The sequence below is a fragment of the Drosophila hydei genome, unplaced genomic scaffold (genome assembly GCF_003285905.1).
Source record: "Drosophila hydei strain 15085-1641.00,03,60 unplaced genomic scaffold, DhydRS2 tig00000001-arrow-pilon, whole genome shotgun sequence".
Lineage (NCBI taxonomy): Eukaryota > Metazoa > Arthropoda > Insecta > Diptera > Drosophilidae > Drosophila > Drosophila hydei.
Genome location: NW_022045643.1, coordinates 13,832,447 through 13,852,715, shown reverse-complemented (window position 1 = coordinate 13,852,715; position 20,269 = coordinate 13,832,447). Strand labels below are relative to the sequence as shown.

Genomic DNA, 20,269 nt, shown 5'->3' with positions numbered 1-20,269 from the left:
GCAAATATTTTCCATTCCAATGAGACGTACGTTGATGGGTTGACGGGTCGACGGCTCGCTTATCAATTCAATTGAAATAATATTAATAACAATAGCTGGCTTTATTATAAATTCTGTTGCATCAACACGGACTTGCGACTTGCAATGAAAGCACGCCCCTCGATGACTAATCGCGATCGCAGTTCAAATTTCCAGTTGATATCTGCTTGGAAACAGCTTTATATGTTTGTATACATATACTCAGTACAGTAACCATTTTCGGTACGATCATTAAAAACATAAAAACAATTTATTTGCTTATTAATTTGTTTAATAAATATACAATATATAAAATTTCTGGTTAGTTTGCAAGGCATTTCCAAGGCCACTTGGACAGTGTTTTCATGAAAAACAAAAAACTAGTACAAAAATCTGATTAGCTGGTGAATTATCCTTCTACACACTTTTAACTACGTTCAAAACACACTGATAACGAGGTACATTAACACATTTTCTGTTTAGTACACACAGGAGACACGGACTTGACTTGGACATGTCGGTACAAAATTAAAATTGATTCGTATATCAAGGCACAACAGGCACTCTGTTAAATAGATATTACATATTAGTCTAGATATTAACGTTGGACAATAGCGCCCAATAGAAACGGCGATCTACTGGGCATATAACATTTACACATATACGTACACACACACACACAAATTAATTAATTCAAATAGATTTGTAAACATGCAAAAATTGTGCTTGGCACTTGTAAGACGCAGACGCCAGATGGATTTCATTTATCTTATGACCAACCACCTGTCAGCTTGTGGAACATTTCCTCGTTAAGCGTCTGATTGTTTTCTTTGGAGCGCATGGACATAAAGATATAGCCGCCGATAAACTCGTGCACCACTTTGCAGTCTGCGGATAGGCAAGAGAACACAATGTTCCCATCGAGGAATTGAATCATCATGCACTTAATGCCCCAGTTAACGTTCCAGGCTTTCATTGTGTTGTAGCGCCAGGTTTTCAGATGATCACCCGTATTCAAATCCATGCGCATGATGCGATTGTGCGCCACGCCCAGCAGCTCTTCCTTTTTGTGGCCATCGAATTTGATGACAAAGAGCGTGACACCGAAGTCTGGCAGCGATTGCCAAGCCTCTATGTACTTCAGCTTGGCATCCATCAACTGGAGCTGGCGCACATTGGCGTGCGCTTCCAGAATCCGTTGCACTGCCTTTCCGGACAGCTTACGCAGCATTTTGGGAGAAAGATAATCATTGGCATCCACTGCACGCGGATTGATATTCAAAGGCGCCGCTTGTGCCTGCGGTTTCTGCATCTGGAGCAGCGACCGTATGCTGCTCACCTCGCTCTCATAGCTGCTATCGGCCAGCGAACGTCCCTTGGCTGCAAGGCGACAAGCAGCCATCCATTTTGCATATTGCTCCTCATTCTCACAGCGCACCCAGTATTCGCTGTTGGGGCCGTCGCGTCCTGGGGACACCTCCAGCCGTATGCCAAACTTGCCTTGGCCTAAATGCACATCAGGTGTCACCTCGCAGCCACGCAGATTGATTGTGATGCTCGGTGCACCGCGACGTGTGTCCTCTTGTGATTTGTAGAGGTACAGATGCAGGTCGCGATACGTGAAGAAGTAGCGTTTGTAGCCCCTCAGCGTGAACATCTGTGGCTTCAGGAATCGCAAGTAGTCTGAGAGTTCAGGTATTCGTGTTATATTGCCCGTATCGCTACCTGAATTTGGGCCCTCCAGTGTGATTTGCAGCTCATTCAGTGCCGAGTCAATGTCGTCATCGCCGCCGTTTTTTTGGCTGGACGAATCAATACCGGAACTAACGCCGGCCGGATGCAAATCCGTTTGATGATTCACTTGAAACTGAAGCGCGGAAAACATCAATGCTTCCTCCTCGGTACAGTCCAACTCTTCGTTGAGTATGGACCATTTGGCCTGCTCGTACAGCTGATTGATGCGAACTTGATCATACTTCGGATTCAGATCGAAAAACGTAAAGTACTTGAATCGCAGACAGAGCGTATCAAATTCTCGCACACCTTGCTCCATGATGGACAGCGAAGAGTCTAACCATCCAACGTTCAGGCGGGCCTTCTGGACCAGCGTCTTGGGGCGCACAAGGCGAGCGCGCACATCTGGACTGGGCGAGCGTGGAGAGACGGACAAATTCTCCTGTAATTCACCAAAAATGGAACCCGAGTCATAGGCGACATAGCCATTGTGGCTGTTGTTGTGCCTCCAGGTGCCAGTGGGCGAGCTTATGGGTGTGCCCGGTGCAGTGGTCGCACGACGGGGAGTTGTTGCGTATGGCGACGTTGGAGCGCATAAAAGATTTCCGTTGCCATGGGATCTGTCCAAACTACCATTGCTACCATTATAAGCATTCGTAATGGGCACAAATGAGTTAGTGTCCGCTGCAGGATGCAAATAAGCAGTGCCATTGGCCTCTGAAACGGGTATCATCTTTTGGGGTAGCTTCGAAAAGTTCTTCTTTAAATGCTCCTGCTCGACAGGCTTACATAGTGATAGCTCTTCCGGATAACGTATATCAAGCTCCTTGCAGAGATTTACCACAGCGCCAAATGTTTTAATTGAGAAATTAACACGATAATCTAGATAGCGTAAGTCAGGCATCTGGACTCGCAACGTCTTGTGCATGGGCGTAAAGTGTAGAAAAGAATCCGATTGTACGCCTGCCTGGTCGAGGGTGGAGCGCGTGCGCGTTAGCCAAACATTTTTTGCTGGCCACCAGAGCGCATGATCGGACCAATCCTTGGGCATCTCTGGATCGACTAGCTGCAGCATAACGCCGCCAATGTGCTGGTCACCGCGCACACGTAACGTTTTCTCCACCTGCAGATCTGTGATAAATATCCGCAGGTTCCAGGTGTTCTCGCCCACATGAATCATCTTGCCACTGATTTCCTATTTTAGGCGTATTGCCAACACACATATACGAGGCACAAGCACTAGAACTTGAGCGACTGGGCCAATAACTAGAAATGAACGCAACCAAATCACTTAATTTATAAAAAAAAATTGTCTATCGATGACGTAATCGGCATACATACGTTCTTTCTCTGCTTTTCTATCCGAGCTGCTTTTGCAATAAATATAAGCGAACACGAATGGTTTCGCTGCTGGCGCCCTTATCTTGCCCAGATGTTTGCTTTGCCTCGTTCAGCTCCAGGGCCTGTTCAGTTACAGCTCCACTTCTAATAGAAGCTCTCACTCAACGGGGCTCAATCGTTGTTGTTTCTTGTTCTTCCCCTTTTGCCTCGTCGCAATAAGCGCTCAAGGTTATCGTTAGCGTTCTTTTCGAGGAGGTGGAGACGTCGTTGTCGTCCCACTGCACAACAAATACTAATGAATGCTGCGAAATTCCACACACATACGACCCAGCAGCGACGGCGACGGTAACGGCGAGAAGCGAATCGTGAACAAAGCCAAAACGCCAGCAGCTCTAAGCGAGATAGAGAGAGAAATTAATTCATAAATAAATCAGCACGAAACAGCGACGACGCGACGTGTTTTTGGTTGATTTTGCTTACAACTTGTTTCTGCCAATGTGTATGTTTTTCTTTGGCTTGTTTATTTGACTATATACAAATTATATTTGGCAATTCGTATTTGCCCAGCTTCTTTAATGCGACGTTTATTAACGTAAATTTATTTTTAGAAGATTTTTCACGTTCGTCATCAGCCTTCGTGTGCTACTAGAGTCGAGCAAGCTGTTATCGATTGTACAGTTATTGGTGATCATGACGATAGTATTGCTTAACAAATAAGTAAATAATATAAAAAAAATTAAAAATAAATCATTAGCGTGATTTTTAATATATTGACAAAGTTGAAAATATGTACAAAATAAAATAATGAATATTTTAAAATAATTCAGATTATTATTTTTTTATTCTAAATTATTTATAAATTTTGAATAAAGTGTCAGCCTATTTTCGTGCAACGATATATCGATAACATTCAACAACCCTGTTTGGACTTAGTTGCATCAATACATTGAACAAATTTAAAAAAGTTATTCTTCAATTGCGTGTGGAATATTATTTAAAAGACCATAAATATAATTAAAAATTTAATTTTAAGGATCACATTCATTCAGATCTTAAGGTCCATGGCAACGACTGGCATTGACACTGCAAATCACGCACACAAACCAACGTGCTTTGCCTTTCACATAGAATTCGTAAACAAACACAATGAAAGCTCCCGTTCAGCCCCAAAGCACCAGTCGTTACGGCGCTGTCTCTACGAGCGCACGTACTATAGAAATTGTCTGTCAGTTAACCGAACGCCGACTTTAGACGCGTTCGTGCACTATCTCACTCACACACGTTGCCAGTCAATACGAATACCTGTAAACGAGCGCGCCATCGCATGGGTGTGTGCGTGTATGTGTATGCCAGTGTATGTGAACAGCCAACTAGGAAAATTGTGCATGAAAATCAGAAAAATCATACTTAAAACATAGTTGAAACACAAGCCATGAATCAAAGATAGCGTACACAGTCCAATCAAATAACAAAACTCAAACGTAGCACATATAACTCAAACTTCAGAAGAATATAGTGATTTCTTTCCATTTATTTCGACTTCGTATGGTGTATTCAGTTAACAGACGAAAAATCGATCCAAACGATGCGAAACAACCCAAAATTATAAGTCTTGTCTGGACAAAATAGTGCAAAATAACATATACTTGTATATATGCGTATATATACGTGTATACAGATATATAACGAAACGGCTAATTTCATTAGTAAAAGTTAGGCAAAATAAACTGAAAATACAGAGCGGTTGAGAAAGAAAGAGAAGGAGAGAGAGATAGAAATAGAAATATAGTGAACGACTAAAAAAGTGAATTACGTTAATAGTTAAAAAACGCGCAACAGTCGCTGCAATACGACAAAACAACATCAAAAAACTATAAAATAACAGCAACAGCGCTTAGTCATCCGTGTGAGTTACGCCAGCGCAGTTCCAGCTCTGGTAGTTCACGGTGCAGCTTTAAACGCTTGCGACTGACTACTTGATGGTAGCGGTAGCATTGCACTATGCCTACGCCTACGCGTACGCCACGCTGTTGATTCCAATAACAACAGTTATCGCAGTAACCTGTTGTGCGCATTTGTAGTTCACCTTTCGTTGTCAAACAGAATAACAAATAACAAAAACAAAAACAAAGCGAATCGGATCAACTACCAACACACGTACAGACACATCACAAAAAAATATAATATAAAGGCAACTAGAAAAAGTTTGCACACCTGTTTGCTGCATTTATTGTGCCGAAATAATAGTTATATATCGTTTCTTATTTAGTGACCAATTATAATTGAACTGATACAATGTCGCGTTTAACGGAGGAAATGGTGATTGCCCGTGCCAAGCAATCGGACCTGGGTCTCATTAAGAAACTCAATTGCTGGTAAGTTAAACGAACTATTTGTTAACTAACTTATTGACTGCACAGTGAAAGCCTAGCCCAGTGATCTCTTGCGAGATCTCTGCAAGATCTCTGCCCACTTACCGCTTTCACTGCACCACTCGCAGTCAGCCAGTCAGCCTGACTGACCCAAATCCCTCAATCGCCAGCAGCAACCAGTTTAACCCAATCTGTCCACTTGCCTGCCTGGTTGCCTATCTATGCTGGGGGAGGGCAAATAAAAAACTCTTAAGAGCTTTGAAGTCTTTTCCTAGGGTAGCTAGGGAGACACTTCCAGGCTTTGCCTTTTATGAGCAGCCGTCATTCGCAACAGTTATTTTTGCAAATGCATCTTGACGTCGGGTTGTCTGTCTTTCTAAATGGCAACATTTTGTATGCTCGTTGCTTAAGAAATTTACAAGCTTTGCGAACATTTTTTATGTATGGCTTAAATTTATTATAATTTAAACTGTCAGAAGTAACAAACCATTCTTAACAACAGCAGCATCTTTCTAAGCATTGAAGAGCACCAATCTGACTCCTTGTTTTCATAGAGTCCAATCTAACATATGCCAAACATGCCATATCTATGGATATCTATATAATGAATCAGCCAAAAAATGAATTTATATACACATAATATAATATACATAACAATTAATCAATAGGCATTATTTGTTCTTATTTTTAAGCCACGCAATCATTTTTCATATTTTGTTATATTCGTGTCTATATATATTTTTTCTTGTCTTTTTAGGGGCAGTGATCTCAGCGATGTCAATATAATCAAGCGAATGCACGGTGTTGAAGTTTTGGCGCTTAGGTAAGTCAGACGTTTCTTGAAATTGTATCCAATGGGACTCTGTTGTAGATTAGAGGAGCGTTACGCTCGTTTCCTGCCCAGCGCTTTGATAGATTTTCAAATTCAATTATACGCTTGCCATTTTAGACATCTTCGCATTGTGGGTGGAAGGAGGCAGAGTGAGATAGAGGGAGAGACACAGATAGATAGAGAGAGAGAGAAAGCTAATCTGGGCATAGGTTTCTATCTGTCAGATACTTGTGCTCAAATGATGTCATTCGCACAGCGAGAGGCAACGGCATCATCAACAGCCGCAAGCAAGCGAAAAAAACTTTGGCACGCTCAAGCGCGTAATTAATGCACAAAGCAACACCAACAACAACAGCGACAACAGCAACATGAAGCCCAACAAAACTCGTGGGAGCACCAAAATTGGCAACAGCAACTTTAAGTTTGTTGGTCCAGTAAAGGCCCAGCACATTCGCGTGTGCTAAGTGCGTGGGCGCAAGGGCACCACTTGCTGCTACATATACATGCGAGATATGAGCTACGAGCTACAAGATACACAAGATACAATAACCTCTCATACAGATACTATGGCACTTAACACAGATACTGGTGCTTGCATGTAGGTGATGATTATGCCAAGTATCTTGAAATGTTCCTCTATTGCTGCTGCCTTGTAGATTGCGGCCTTTTAAGGCAAACATCAATGTTTTTGATTGTCAAGGTCGTTTCGAGCGATTTGCAAGCCAAGCTGCCTGTCTTATGGACAACATATTGTTGCGCAACAACACATATCTGAAGTCTTTTAATGTATTTATTAGCCGTGCTTCGCCTTATACGAGCTTAGCCAAGCAAGGCTTTGTGCTTTGCTCTGAACTTGTGGCGAACAGATGGTGCCATAGTCGCTCTGTAGGCAGGACATGCATATTGAATATGCAGCTCTCAAATTCTCTGTTCTTGTCAGAGATCTTTAAAGAAAGAGTGAACCACAGTTTGGAGTTATATGTGGTTTTATTTGATCTCAGATATGTGAATCTGCAGCAATGCTGCATTAGTTCTTGTCTTCACTCTTCGCATATTCTTGCTTAGTCTACAGATTTGATGTCTGAATGTTCCCTTAACGTTAAAGTGCCTGATACATTATAATATTCTGCATACATTATAATATTAGTCATATCTTTGCTGCCTTTACAACTGAACGAAAAATGTTTCAATATTTATAAGTCTTTAAAAGCTTTTTGTAGTAACCTACTTCACCTTATCAAAGAATGGGGCCGACTATACGGAACTGAGGCAATAGATATGGCAATTCTGGCGCACGCCACAACCACAAGCCTGGGGCAATAAATAACAAGAGTACAATTGAGTTCCAATGGGCTTACGTTGCATTTAAGTGGAAAACCCTTTTGGTTTCATGTCGCTGAGCAAAGGCTTAACATATTTCTTGTTATGCCCACTTTGTTTGCCATTTATGGAAAGTTGTTGTAGATTGTTGTGCTAGGCAATGGCAGGGTCGTGGGCTGCACTCAGCGCTTTGCCTTAGTCGACTCTGAATCCATTAATCAGCTCTTTTGCCCCCACACGGATATACGGTGCGAGTATTACTCATTCGCCTGATTTTCTGATTGGATAACTTTCTGCAAGAACAAGAAAGCTCTAGTCGGAAGTATCCGACTAAGAAGTACCCTGGCTATGTATAGCTTGTATATATGCATAACAAACTTGGCCTGGTTGTGCTATTGGGTGACCAACAGTAGAATTTGTAAGTCTCCAGCTCTTATAAGTTGGGAGATTGAGAGATGGACGGAAGGGAAGACGGCATTACCTCGTCATCGCGATCAGACGACCTTCTGCCTGTTACATACATTTTGACTAAACCATTATACCCGATTTCCCATTTTCAATGGGTTCAGGGCATAGAAACGTGAACGTAAGAACTTTGTATTGATTTGCATTGCGTGCCGTTGGCACTTGGTTGGATTCCATTAATAGTTTGGCCCGCTCCACTTGGAATCCAAGTGGCAACCTTGAAAGACTTTGATAACTCTCTCCAATGTGACACTAATTATGCTTATTGGTGTATTACTTTGTTTCGTGGTTTTCTTTGCCTATGCTGTGCCAGTTTCAGACTCTATAAATAGTTGGTTGAAATAACAGAGACTCCAAAATATGTCTTGCCATGGCAATGCACCCGTGTGCCATTTGCGATCAGCATAGGTATCGGGTCTAAGTTTAGAAGCGTCTGCTGCGGTTTTATTTTTATATGCATATACAGATGCCCATACAGTTGCTCCCGACATCATTCTTATCTTATATAAAAGAGGCTTGCCGAATCGACAATTTTATAGTTATTAGCATTGGAAGAGCTACGAGCTGCGAGCTCCAACAATGACTGACCGAGGCCCTGGCTACCTGCACAAGATAGACGATGACTGGATGACTGACGCTATCAATTATCAATGACGACGCGGTGAGGGTTCTTGTTGACTTGTAGCGGGCTCAATATGATGTGTTCTCTGAACAGCCTACAGTTAGGTAGTATTAAGAATTAAGAATGCGAAGAAAGTTGAATTTGTGGAGTTATTGACCCCGTGCAGCAGCCGCTGGGGCACCAAATCTCTCTTTTGTGTAGTCGCCGTCTTTGCATAACTTTAAAATGATTCATGGCATTTAACCGGAGCTTCTTTTGTCACTTAATATGATACACTGAAACAAATGCGACCAGTTGAATATTGAGGCTTTAAGTGGGAAATTTAATAATAATAATACAAGATTTAAGAATCTATAATATTTATATATCTTCATCTTATAAAAATCTTCAAACAGCGTCAACAAAATTACCACCTTGGCACCCTTTGAAGACTGCACAAAACTACAGGAGCTATATTTACGTAAAAATAATATTCAAAATATCAATGAAATTGGTTATCTACAAAACTTACCATCGCTCAAATATCTGTGGCTAGAGGAGAATCCATGCTGCGAGCGAGCAGGACCCAAGTAAGAATTATATATGTATATATGTATTTATATACTCATAACTCATCGATTTGCTTTCAGCTATCGAGCAATTGTGTTACGCGCCTTGCCCAACCTTAAGAAATTAGATAATGTGGAGGTTACTCAGGAGGAGCTCGATGAAGCCATTAACAACAGCGGCCTGCCAGCGGCTGAGGAGGATATCTATGAGGATGCATATGAGGCAAAACAGCAGCAGCAGCAGCAACAGAGTCGCACATCTCCACAGCAAATTCAACAGCAACAGCAACAGCAACAACAACAGCAACAGCAACAGATGTATCCGCAGCACTCACCGCGACAGCAACAATCATCGCCGCAGCAGCAGCCACAACTAACGCAGAGGGCCAGTTCGAGTCCCTCAAAGGAGGTAACTAACCTGCATTCTATGACTATCTCTCTTGCTCTCTCCCTCTCTCTGTCTCTAACACATCCACGTCCCCTAACTAGAAATCTAATTGCCGCCTGTCATTTAACAAAGTATATTTTTTCTATCCTAATTACTAACAAGCCGCCGCAATTAGCAAGTCCACTCGCTAATAACTTCGATGGAACGAATAATGTATCAAATAATGTCAGCGATTTATATAGCCATCAGTTGCAAAACTCAATGCCCCCAACACCCACAAAGGTAAATGAACGCAACGCGCTAGTTCGAGCTGTTTATGACTTGCCCTAATTGAGTGTCGTGGTCGAAATAGTGGAAGTTCGTTGAGCGTAGTTTTCAAAGGGAACGACCGATAATAGAATTTACATTAGAATTCGATTTACCCAAATATGAACTGGCAGTACGATATCATACGAATATGGCAATCACAAGTTATTTCGCAGCACATTTCCACTAAGAGAAAGGGTTTTGTATAAACCAAATTATATATTACGCAAGCTTATTAGAAGTTAAGGCAACCATAGATAGCTGGGAATTTGATATATATATATGAAATATATTTAGAAATTAGAGATTTGCATACGAGTTATAGGAGCGTACTAGCCGCCGTCTACTAACATTTATATGTTTTCAGTCTAATACTAACAAATATTTGGCTTTCCATATTCTTTACTATTTCCCAGGAACCCCCACACCCGCCATCGCCAAAATATAACACCATTACTAAAGAGCAACGCACTTCCTTTCATCAATATGATGTAAGATACTCATACTACCACGCAGCCAAGCAAATCAGCCAACCGTTTAGCATTTTGTGATGAGAAATGATGAGCTTGTTGTTGTTGCCGAGCCTAGTCAATGTAGAGCTGGTTGTTTTCTTTATTTTATTTTTTGTATATTTGGGCGTGGCCGCGTCCATCGCCCATTACCCTATTGGGTGCTGTGTTACGCGTGAACGAGTCACGCGATGTGGCAGTGGCATGGTTAAGGTTCTTCAGCTAGCCGGCTAGTGGGACCCATTGTTAGGCGGCAGCTTGGGCTTGGGTTTCTGGGTTAAGTCGTGGCACAACAGCAACATTTGACTTTGAGCGAACGTCGAGCCGCAGAGAGAAACTGAAACCGAGACGAAACATAATTACCACAGAAGCAGCAAGCCCAAGAGCTAACTGATAAAAATAGGTCATTATGTATTCAACAAGCAATGCTAGAGAGCTGAACATAAAAAGGGGTTAGGCCCTGTCCAGTGCATAGACCCTCGGCACATTTTTGGAGATCCAATGTTTTTGTAGTGTCAGCAGCGCTTGGCAGCAACAGCAAGCTCAGCTTTTCGAGATGCAAAATGGTTTGGTATTGAAATGGCAGACAACACAACTAACGACTTCTTTGTGCTCCTCTCCCACAACTAAAAACCAACGCACCACAACACTAACCAACACAAAAACGATTAGCATTCGCCGGGTTCTGATCAGGAGAGTCCGCATGTTGGCTACAGAGAGACGCGCCCAGCGCCCCTGCCGCCCAGCATGTCTACGCACTCGATGAAGGTAAAAATAACTATTAAAACACAGCTGAATGAATGGTTTGCGAATGTTGAAATTAAGGAATTTAATGTTATTGCATTTTTGTTATGGTATTCCTTTGCTTCTGATACAGGAATACTATCAGTCGGATAGACCTAGCTATCCAGCACACTATCGCCACAGTCAAACAGATTTGACGGAATGGGAAGAGCATCAACAGACACCGCAGGTGCATCATAGTACATATGGCAGCCAAATGCAGCTGCATTATCCACAGCGGCGCAGCGCCGGCCCTGAAGCGGGCGGAGACCGTTATGCTTATAGGAATGGAAACGCTCGGGAGAATGGAGGCGATTGGGAGGTCGAAGAACGTTCGAGACCTAGGTAAGCAAGCTACTAATCTAACTCGATTCGTTCATTTATAAAGAAACAAATTGTTATATATAATGCAGGCGCCCCGAGGGACGCTACAGTGATTCGGTGAGCAACGTTTCTGCCACCGTAATGAATCATTTTGGGGGTTGTCATCGACGGCCCGTCAATCGGGTGAGTAACCTCTTACGATATCTGACTGAGATAGCATAACGAAAAATTCATTTGCTTTCGCAGAACTCTAATTTGCTATCCGCCACATTATGCCTGGTCAAAGAGTTGGATTACGGCAGCTTGGAAGTGTTGGAACACGCCGTACGCTGTCGCATTGACGAATTGGCGGGAGAATGATGAAGACGTGTTTCTAATCGCATGTCGATTAGCTAATATACTTAAGGGCCTTCAAGATTCCCAAAAGTAAAAAGACCACACTTAAAATTTATTTTGAAGATCTGACAAAAAGACAAAGTAAAACGACTCAAAAATTTGTATTTTAACAGTTTAACGAATTACAACAAATACTTAAATTAAACTTGCCAATTGTAACTGTAATAATTGTTAACTTTTATAAGCATTGATAAGCAAAAGTTTTTCTAACTGAAATCTCTGAAGTACGTCGGATACATAACGTACGTAGAATATGCATATGATAATTACTACAAATTGTATAAACTAACCCAAGAATTTATACGCTCTCAACGTTCTATATGTACAACTAATTTGATCGTTATTCTAGTGTATTTAAGTTCGTATCTTGTTTTTGTTTTACACTCGACATTGCAGTTGTGTTAATTAATTAGCAAAGTAAGAAAAAACAGATTGGAATAACTTATGCACTAGCCACACTAGCCTTATTTTGTACTTAACAAGAAAAACATGTAACGTCTAAGGCGTCAAGCACAATACAAAACAACTTCCTTGTTTTTATAAATTAGTTAAAATATTTAACTCATGATAATTAGGGCTAAACTTTTGAAGCTTGCCAAACCTTTGTTGTTGAATAATTGTACACAACAATTTAACTCTAATTCTTATACAAACTCGTCCACCTTAAGTCTAATTTCTTTTATAAAATGCGTATGAATTTAATAAATATTTATATTAACATGCAAAATAAGTCTTTTTAATGTTAAATTGAACTGCTTGTTTTCTGTTATGGAGCAAGCAGTATAATGTGAGATACAGCAATATGTACACTGCTTTCTTTTGGTTGTATTACAAGCAGTGAAAGGTGTGTGATAAAATAAAAGACCATAAATACCTTTTTGGCAATCCCACTATTATTGAGCGCAGCAAGCCTAACACCTTAAGAGATTGAGTTTTTTTTGGCTGGAATTCGGTGGAAATTATGAATACTTTTTAGCTCCCATTTGATTCATAAATATATAAAATATTTGTTTATATATCGAAATTGTATTCCCCATTTAAAATTGAATTGCAAATAAAACACATGTTTTTAGAGGGGCTTTACAACATATAACACATAATATATTTATATTTGACTTTTATGTAGGGTTGTTCGGTTATATATGTATTGGGTTTGTCTTGTAAGTTTCTCATTGCGATTCTTTTACAGTTGCTGCAGTTTTGACTAATCCATATAAGCTGATACTATTATAGTTACTATTTATTTTGCTGTTAAGTATCTTTTTATTAGTTTGTTATATCTGCTGTTGCTGATGTTACGCTCTGACAACAATTCTATGCCAATTACAAGAAACTAAACTTTTCGAACATTTATTATTTTTGTAATTGATGATGATGTTGCTTGTTTAGTTTGTTACTTTTGTTATAATTAGTTTGAGTTCGCTTGCTACTCATTTTATGTTTTTTTTGTCCGCTGTATTCATGGCAGAAATGCAACGTCTAACACATACACATATACATAAAAGTTAAGTTCAATACAATATACTAGATTATAATGAATATGTTTAATGTTTTTTGTTGGTTTTTTTTTTTCTATATTAACGTGCTACACATTGATATATTGAAGCCGCAGTAAATCTTAAACAAATGTGCTCTGAAAAATTGTAATCTTGGTTTTTGGTTTTTAGTTTTTCCTTTAGCTAAGTGTGCAATTACAAACATTTAGGAGGTGCCAGATTATAAATATAGATTTTCTAACATTTATATAATATATATTTTAATAAGTGTAGCCAATGTTGCTTTGGAAAACTTTACACACTTAAGACATTCATATTATTATATATATTTAATTATTGTCTGTCACAGCGTCGCGTTTGGCACAACAACGTGTGTTAGCTTTTAAATATAAATAAATTATAGGTGTTATTAGTTTTTTTAATCTATGCTTAAGCTCTTAAGAAACTAATTGCAAGAGATGTTGGTATTGCAATTGACGCTTGTCTTCCAAAATGCTTGTTGTTGTTTGCTGAAATTGTCTTCTATTTCAAACAATGCGAAAAAATGTCTTCCAAACACTTTTTGCATATATATATCTATATATATATAGAATGTTTTTATGATATATTTATATAAATATATGTTTATATATATGTTATGCACATCGAGATATTTGCAGTAAATACACTTATTTAATTAATGTCTTTTTCTTCGGAAAACTCTGGAACGTTTTCCTAAATAAATGAGCCTTTGATTTGCAATCGCAACTCATTTTGTATAGACCAATATATATATATATATATACATATATATATATATAGAAATATATATATATATATTCTATTCATATGGGTTGTTCAATAACCAACACTAAACTCTTGGTTAACATTTATAATTGCGACACATAATTGATGCTGATATTTTTATATTTAGCCGAAATTATTATAATTTTGTTTTTAAAAATGTAATCAACTTTTCCTTCTGCCTTTGTAAATTGATATGCTGATTCCATTAATGAAATTAAATTGGTATTATAATATATTTAATTTTGTGTGTGTAAATAATTGGTTTACGACGATATGTTGTGTATTTTTGATATTAATTGGTTGTGATTTCTACGTCTCTGCTTCGCCCTTATGACGAATAACTAATCCTTAGGTATGTATTTGTGCAGACATCGGCATCTGAACAGCCATATCCTAGCTATATGGACATACACTTAGATATAGATATCGATACCGTTGCCGCACTGGAAGCCCTTTTGTGATTTGTTGTTGTTACTCTTCTACGTGCTGAGAACGTTAATTTTGAAGTGTTCATATTCTCTTTTATTATTATTATTGTTAGTATTTACCTTACTATGTTTCATAGTTATTATAGTTATTTTAGTTTTGTTAATTGAAATTAATTACAAATTAATTGATTCGCATAGGGAATTTTGTTTTTTCTTTGTTTTGTTTTTTGCTCGTGGCGGCCTATTGCACCGCACTTATAATTATATTTATATAGATTTGCCTTTTCACTTCACTTTTTTACAATTCAACTAAGAACAACAGTGAATTTACATATAGAGAGACAACACTAGCATAAACAGAAATAGAACGACACCAAATCAAGTGTATATTTTTTAGTGTACAACAAAAATAACAACAGAAAGATTATATAGTTGCATATATAATTGGTTGTGATTTATGTACCTTCAGCCGAGCCGCGTGGGCTCAGGTGAAAAACGGCGATAAATCACAGTTGCACAAAGACCCGCCATCGCCAGTTTTGCAGAGAGTCTTGCACACTTCGTCCCAGTCCGGTGTGCCATCGTCTCCAGCGCTGGCCGTGGCCAGCAGAGCTGCTTGCCCGGCACCACGTGCACTCGCACTCGATCCGGAACCATGTGTAGTCACACTCTGCTCTGTACTGGCCCCATCCGATACATCCAGCAACTGACAAGGACTGCAGCCGTTGAGTGCGCGTTGTCGTTGATGGCAAAAACTCCTGCACATCCGGCTGCCAAAAGATTGAACGGCTTCAACTGTGTTGGATAGAAACAAGTTAATGCTATAAATACATCATCAAATCTCATGTCATGGCCACTACCTATTGCCTAATTTGTGGAAAGGGAGTCAATAATACTAATATATGCATATAGACAATATATGCAACACGATATTTATATATACATATAATAATTTATTTTAATAATATTCCAAATTCTAGTGTTATATATAATATTTATTGTATTCTTATCTGTAATTTATGAAAAATATAGTCAGTTAGACAATTAGTCATGTGAAACTAAATTTTAAATTTGTGATGCGAGCTTTTAAAATAAAATAACTAAAATTGGATTTAAAAACTGATTGTTCGATTACTTAACACAAGCCTGAAAGGTGCAAAGTATAGGAGTACATAGAACAAAATATTCAATTTTACCTCTTATATTTTCTGATATAGACATTTGCATGCACACAGACAGTCGCACGGATGGAGGGGCGAACGGACAGACAGATTCGGCCCGGCTAAAGAATATATATTGGCCTGCGCTATGACTCTTTCTCTCTGCTAGATTTATTTTAACTAAAGAATAAAATTATAAATACCAATATACACCAAGTTTTGCTAAAGAATTATTGTTCTACTTATGTCTGTCAATGAAATTTATCATTTTTTTAGTATTTACAAATTTTTAAAAATGTTTCTTTACCAAATTGAAAATCTCATTTAATAAAATATCATAATTCATATCATAAAATTAAATTATTTTTATATTAGAAATCTACGATATTTTCTATTATCTAATGTGAGATATAGTCTTGATAAATATCCACGGCCGAGTCTCTGTTTGCTGCTGTTGTCCATCTATTTGTAAGAAACTAAATTAACTCTGCAATTTTGCTTATGAAATTTTATTTGGATTGTTTAGAAATTATTTTAATTTGTTAAAACATAATAAGTACATCAAAAATCTGCCATAGTCATTATATGCCAAAAATAAAAAACATTTGTTTTTACAAACTTGGCTACACCTGAAAAAATTGGTCATGCTTAGCTTACTATTTGCAGTTCTCATTAGATACCCTTTATCGAAAACTTACTCAAAGTATGTCAAATTTTATGTGTGTCATGTTATCAATTACTTACTATTTTAGTTAATATCTTTACTATAAAACAAGTAAGAAAGCTCTAGTCGGGGTGCCCGACTAGGAGATACCCTGATCCCAGTCCTTTGAGTTTTGTAATATTTTCCGTAGTTTGTATCGAGTATTAAAAAAAAAGAGAAAACAAATAAAAATCGACATTGCGAGACCAGGATTCGAACCCGGATTATTTGCGCAACGTGCACAAACTCTACCAACACCGCCACTTCATAACTAAAAAAAAAAAAATAAAACAGTAAAAAACATTTCATCTCCTCCGGTCTCGAACCCGGACCAAGCTGCATACGATCGGGGCCTCTACCAACGCAGCCACTGTCCTTCTTGCACGGGCTGTTGCAAATTTGAACATAAGTAGCAGCTAATAATTCAGCACAATTCAATCGCAATTTCAATTCTTGGAATAGAAAAGAATACACGCATTTGAATGTATGTGTGCACACGCATAGGAAAAATGCGTGCGCGTGGCGCTGCTGACATGTGCTTTTGGAAATTGGCCAAACGTTTTGTTTAATAACTTCTGTTTTACTTAATGGATTTTAATGAAATTTTCAGCATATGATCTACATATCCTATTGGCTTGGTTGAGATGCAAACGCCTTCACATAATGGCCCTATTTCCAACTAAACTTAAATTCTAAGAATTTGGGGGAATTTGGAGCCGGTATCCAAAATCCAACAAAAATCAAAATTGCATAAAATATATATAAGACTAAATACAAAATTTGGAGGCTCTAGCTCTTAAGACGTTCGAGATATAATTTATTTACTGCATTTCAATAATGTTTTTATTCGATAACAATTAAATGCGAATAGTTATCGAATATTTGAAACAAACTTGACCTGCGCGTGCTATACACGGACCTACAAAAAAAATTTCAAGTCTCTAGCTCTTATAGATGCTGAGATCCACGCGTTCACACATACGGACAGACGGACAGACGGACAGACGGACAGACGGACGGACAGACAGACGGACAGGGCTCAATCGACTCGGCTTGTCGTCCTGATCAAGAATATATATACTTTATGGGGTCTGCCACGCCTCCTTCTGCCTGTTACATACATTTGCACAAAACCATTATACCCTGATTTCCCATTTTTAATGGGATCAGGGTATAAAAATGAGTTTATTCAGAAATATTTAGAACCGATTTCGCATAAAGTAACAAAGGAAACTATGTTTAACGATTCATGACTAATGTCGCCATAAGTATATTTTAAATATATTTAAAGTAGGTCAATTTTTTCTGATTTAAAAAGCGATTTAAAAAACTAGAAAATATTAAATAGTAAATAGTAACAACTATTGGCACACATTTAGCCTACCTGATTGTGATCCGTGCAGTTGCTTGCTTTCAGCCAACTCAAAATCTTTGCTCAGGATCCCGATCACCTTGACGCCAGACGTCGGGCAGTGATCCGCACATGGCGCTACGCCGAGGCCAGCCCTGAAAATGCCATTAAAAACACAAAAAATTCAACTGTAAGCACTTGATAATTAAACAGATGTAGGCCAAGTATTTGGATTACTTCGCAAACAGCTATAACATAAAGGTCTGTTAGCTATCTCGAATTGATCGGCACTCAAAATGCCAACGCATATCACAAAAAAATGTCACATATTTCACTCAAGTAAAGTTGGTTAGATTTGACTAATTTGTCACACAGTCTGACAGCTTTCAGTATTATTAGCGAATGTGAAAACACTGGATGTAGCGTGATATAGATAAGATTTCACTTGCACTGGGCTGGTTCAGGTCTGGCCTGGCTTGGCTGTAGGCGCTATTTCTTGACTTACCCGCAGAGCTCTTTACACACCAAACTCCAATCCTGAACTACGCTAACGGACGTCAGAGCTGGCGACGACGGCGATTGTCCCTGTGCTTCTTCAAGGCTTTGCTGTGCTGCTTGCAGCGCTTTTCTAGCATCCCCCAAAGCCTGCAGCACTTGTGGGTGTTGTGACGTCACGCTGTGAGACTGCGCACAGCAGACGACAGCAGCAACCAATAGCAGTCGAAACATGCTGAGGACCCTGGCTAAAAAGAGACGAAATGAGAGTGAGAGCGAGAGCGAGACACGGCAATTGTGAGCATCAAAGCATATAACAGGAAAATAGTCATGGCCGCGCTGCAGGTCGTATACTTGATGGAAGCTCTATGCGTATGTGTATGCGTGTGTGGCAGATGGAGGTGTAGCTGGTAGGTGGTTAGCTGGTTAGGTACTGGCGGTCTGCACAATGGAAGCAATTGCGCTCGAAATGCAATTATCGCGCGCCTGAAACTAGGCAACATCGCGCCGTTGCATGGAATCCATTGTTGGCGCCCCATTGCAAATGGAATTTAATGCGCTTGATTTGCCCGATTCAAAGCATTTTCATCTACTGCTTTGTTATGCTATCGCTCAGGCCCAGATCTAGCTGCTGAAATATCCGAATGTGTAAATAATCGATTTTTTCCAACGATATCACGTGAGCTGCAAGCTTTTCTCACAAATTTTACTGTAGTCCGTGTTGTTGTTCGAAACTCCGCCTGGCACTCGTCCAGGCACAGGCCCACAGTTGGAAGTTGCCTGCGAGAGCGGGCGCGTCAATATATAGAACAGGCACCTCTGGGTTACACATGCACACACACACCTACACCTACACATTCGGTATTTACTCCGCTCTTAATTACCTTTTGCAGTCTTTCATTGACTCTATCGTTCGACTTTTTCACGATTGAGCAAAATATATTAAGACTTAAATATTTTGGCCTATCTGGGTTATAGAGCCTATCTGCGCTACGTGCAAGCACAGCCAGGTAAATATTCGCATCAGTTATATAAGTCGTTTGCTTTTGTGTTTGGTTTTGTTGGCATAAAAGCAGAAACTAGAACTCAGCTTGGCTTATTGTATATTAGAAATAATAACAACTGACAACTGACAAACCAGTTTCTATATTAGTCTATCGATTAATTAATTATTATAGATTAATTATATATCTTAGCTCGTTAGTTTCTGATTTTTTCTCTTCTCTTCAAGCTAGAAAGCTTACTCTTAGAACATACAGATCGAAGCAGCTGAAATGGTTTAGTTAATCAATTGAAATTTGAAATGTTTGAAGTGAGCATATCTCAGTAGGAGTCAAAAATTAGATAAATAGAAAATAAAAACTTTAATATAAACTAATTTTGTGACGGATGCTTTCAGTTTACGTTTTCATGGATATTCATAATTGATGTAAAATCGATCATCGAAAATGTGTAAAGTGCATATTGTATTTAGATCTATAGGGATACTCAGGGTACTTACTTGTGTTTAAAAGTACTTACTTCTTACTCAAGGAACATTCAAGTTGAAATTATTATTTCCAATATATTTCAATATATTTTAACGAATTCACTCGCTGCGATCCGCGCGTTTCAATTCACAATTCATGTCTGGGCTCCGTTCGAAATACGCGAATGTTTTAAAAGCCCGAATGGGCGAACTAACTGAAATGAGGGCCAACTATAATCTGAACGTCGCACTCTTCGCAGCGAAAGTCATTTGTTATTAATAATATATATTTATATATATATATATAAATGTTATCAGCAACATTCAGGTGAAATCGTTGGGTGGTGGCCTGGAATGTTCCGTGTGTCAATTTTTTGGCACATGTTGGTGGAGTTGACACTTTAGCTCCATTGCCTTTGATCAG

General features: G+C 39.0%; 3 protein-coding genes across 12 annotated transcripts; 1 reads left to right on the top strand and 2 right to left on the bottom strand.

The window, feature by feature from the left end:
• Nucleotides 1–316: 316 nt before the first annotated feature.
• On the bottom strand, nucleotides 317–3,775 carry LOC111597501 (unc-112-related protein). Its single transcript, XM_023312265.2, has 3 exons — nucleotides 3,574–3,775; nucleotides 3,094–3,485; nucleotides 317–3,018 (listed from the first exon to the last, which is right to left on the bottom strand). The coding sequence occupies exon 3, from the start codon at nucleotides 2,930–2,932 to the stop codon at nucleotides 788–790; it is 2,145 nt and encodes a 714-aa protein (XP_023168033.1). The 5' UTR covers nucleotides 2,933–3,018; nucleotides 3,094–3,485; nucleotides 3,574–3,775; the 3' UTR covers nucleotides 317–787.
• A 441-nt stretch (nucleotides 3,776–4,216) lies between these two features.
• LOC111597535 (cilia- and flagella-associated protein 410) lies at nucleotides 4,217–12,083 on the top strand. 10 transcript variants are annotated; one of them, XM_023312318.2, is made up of 11 exons: nucleotides 4,217–4,447; nucleotides 5,363–5,468; nucleotides 6,223–6,288; nucleotides 9,100–9,273; nucleotides 9,334–9,661; nucleotides 9,803–9,922; nucleotides 10,363–10,437; nucleotides 11,128–11,223; nucleotides 11,333–11,583; nucleotides 11,652–11,745; nucleotides 11,809–12,082. In XM_023312318.2, exons 2-11 carry the CDS (start codon nucleotides 5,389–5,391, stop codon nucleotides 11,920–11,922), a joined length of 1,398 nt encoding a protein of 465 aa, XP_023168086.2. In that variant the 5' UTR covers nucleotides 4,217–4,447; nucleotides 5,363–5,388; the 3' UTR covers nucleotides 11,923–12,082. The 10 variants fall into 10 exon arrangements, with proteins under 10 accessions (XP_023168086.2, XP_023168087.2, XP_023168085.2 ...); XM_023312319.2 differs by lacking the exon at nucleotides 4,217–4,447 and adding an exon at nucleotides 4,573–4,741; XM_023312317.2 differs by lacking the exon at nucleotides 4,217–4,447 and adding an exon at nucleotides 4,573–4,805.
• Nucleotides 12,084–14,364: 2,281 nt separating this feature from the next.
• LOC111597520 lies at nucleotides 14,365–18,626 on the bottom strand. The gene is made up of 3 exons (XM_023312293.2): nucleotides 18,388–18,626; nucleotides 17,916–18,037; nucleotides 14,365–15,463 (listed from the first exon to the last, which is right to left on the bottom strand). The coding sequence occupies exons 1-3, from the start codon at nucleotides 18,609–18,611 to the stop codon at nucleotides 15,153–15,155; spliced, it is 657 nt and encodes a 218-aa protein (XP_023168061.1). The 5' UTR covers nucleotides 18,612–18,626; the 3' UTR covers nucleotides 14,365–15,152.
• Nucleotides 18,627–20,269: the final 1,643 nt, after the last annotated feature.

What these genes read in the sequence shown, in the direction of transcription:
- LOC111597520 (XM_023312293.2), bottom strand. Translation starts at nt 18,611, where the DNA reads ATGTTTCGACTGCTATTGGTTGCTGCTGTCGTCTGCTGTGCGCAGTCT. An exon ending in GTGTGTAAAGAGCTCTGCGG is followed by an intron (nt 18,038 to 18,387) that starts GTAAGTCAAGAA and finishes TGGCATTTTCAG; the next exon opens with GGCTGGCCTCGGCGTAGCGC. An exon ending in ACTGCACGGATCACAATCAG is followed by an intron (nt 15,464 to 17,915) that starts GTAGGCTAAATG and finishes TATCCAACACAG; the next exon opens with TTGAAGCCGTTCAATCTTTT.
- LOC111597535 (XM_023312318.2), top strand. Translation starts at nt 5,389, where the DNA reads ATGTCGCGTTTAACGGAGGAAATGGTGATTGCCCGTGCCAAGCAATCG. An exon ending in TGTCTACGCACTCGATGAAG is followed by an intron (nt 11,224 to 11,332) that starts GTAAAAATAACT and finishes CTTCTGATACAG; the next exon opens with GAATACTATCAGTCGGATAG. An exon ending in GAAGAACGTTCGAGACCTAG is followed by an intron (nt 11,584 to 11,651) that starts GTAAGCAAGCTA and finishes TATATAATGCAG; the next exon opens with GCGCCCCGAGGGACGCTACA.
- LOC111597501 (XM_023312265.2), bottom strand. Translation starts at nt 2,932, where the DNA reads ATGATTCATGTGGGCGAGAACACCTGGAACCTGCGGATATTTATCACA.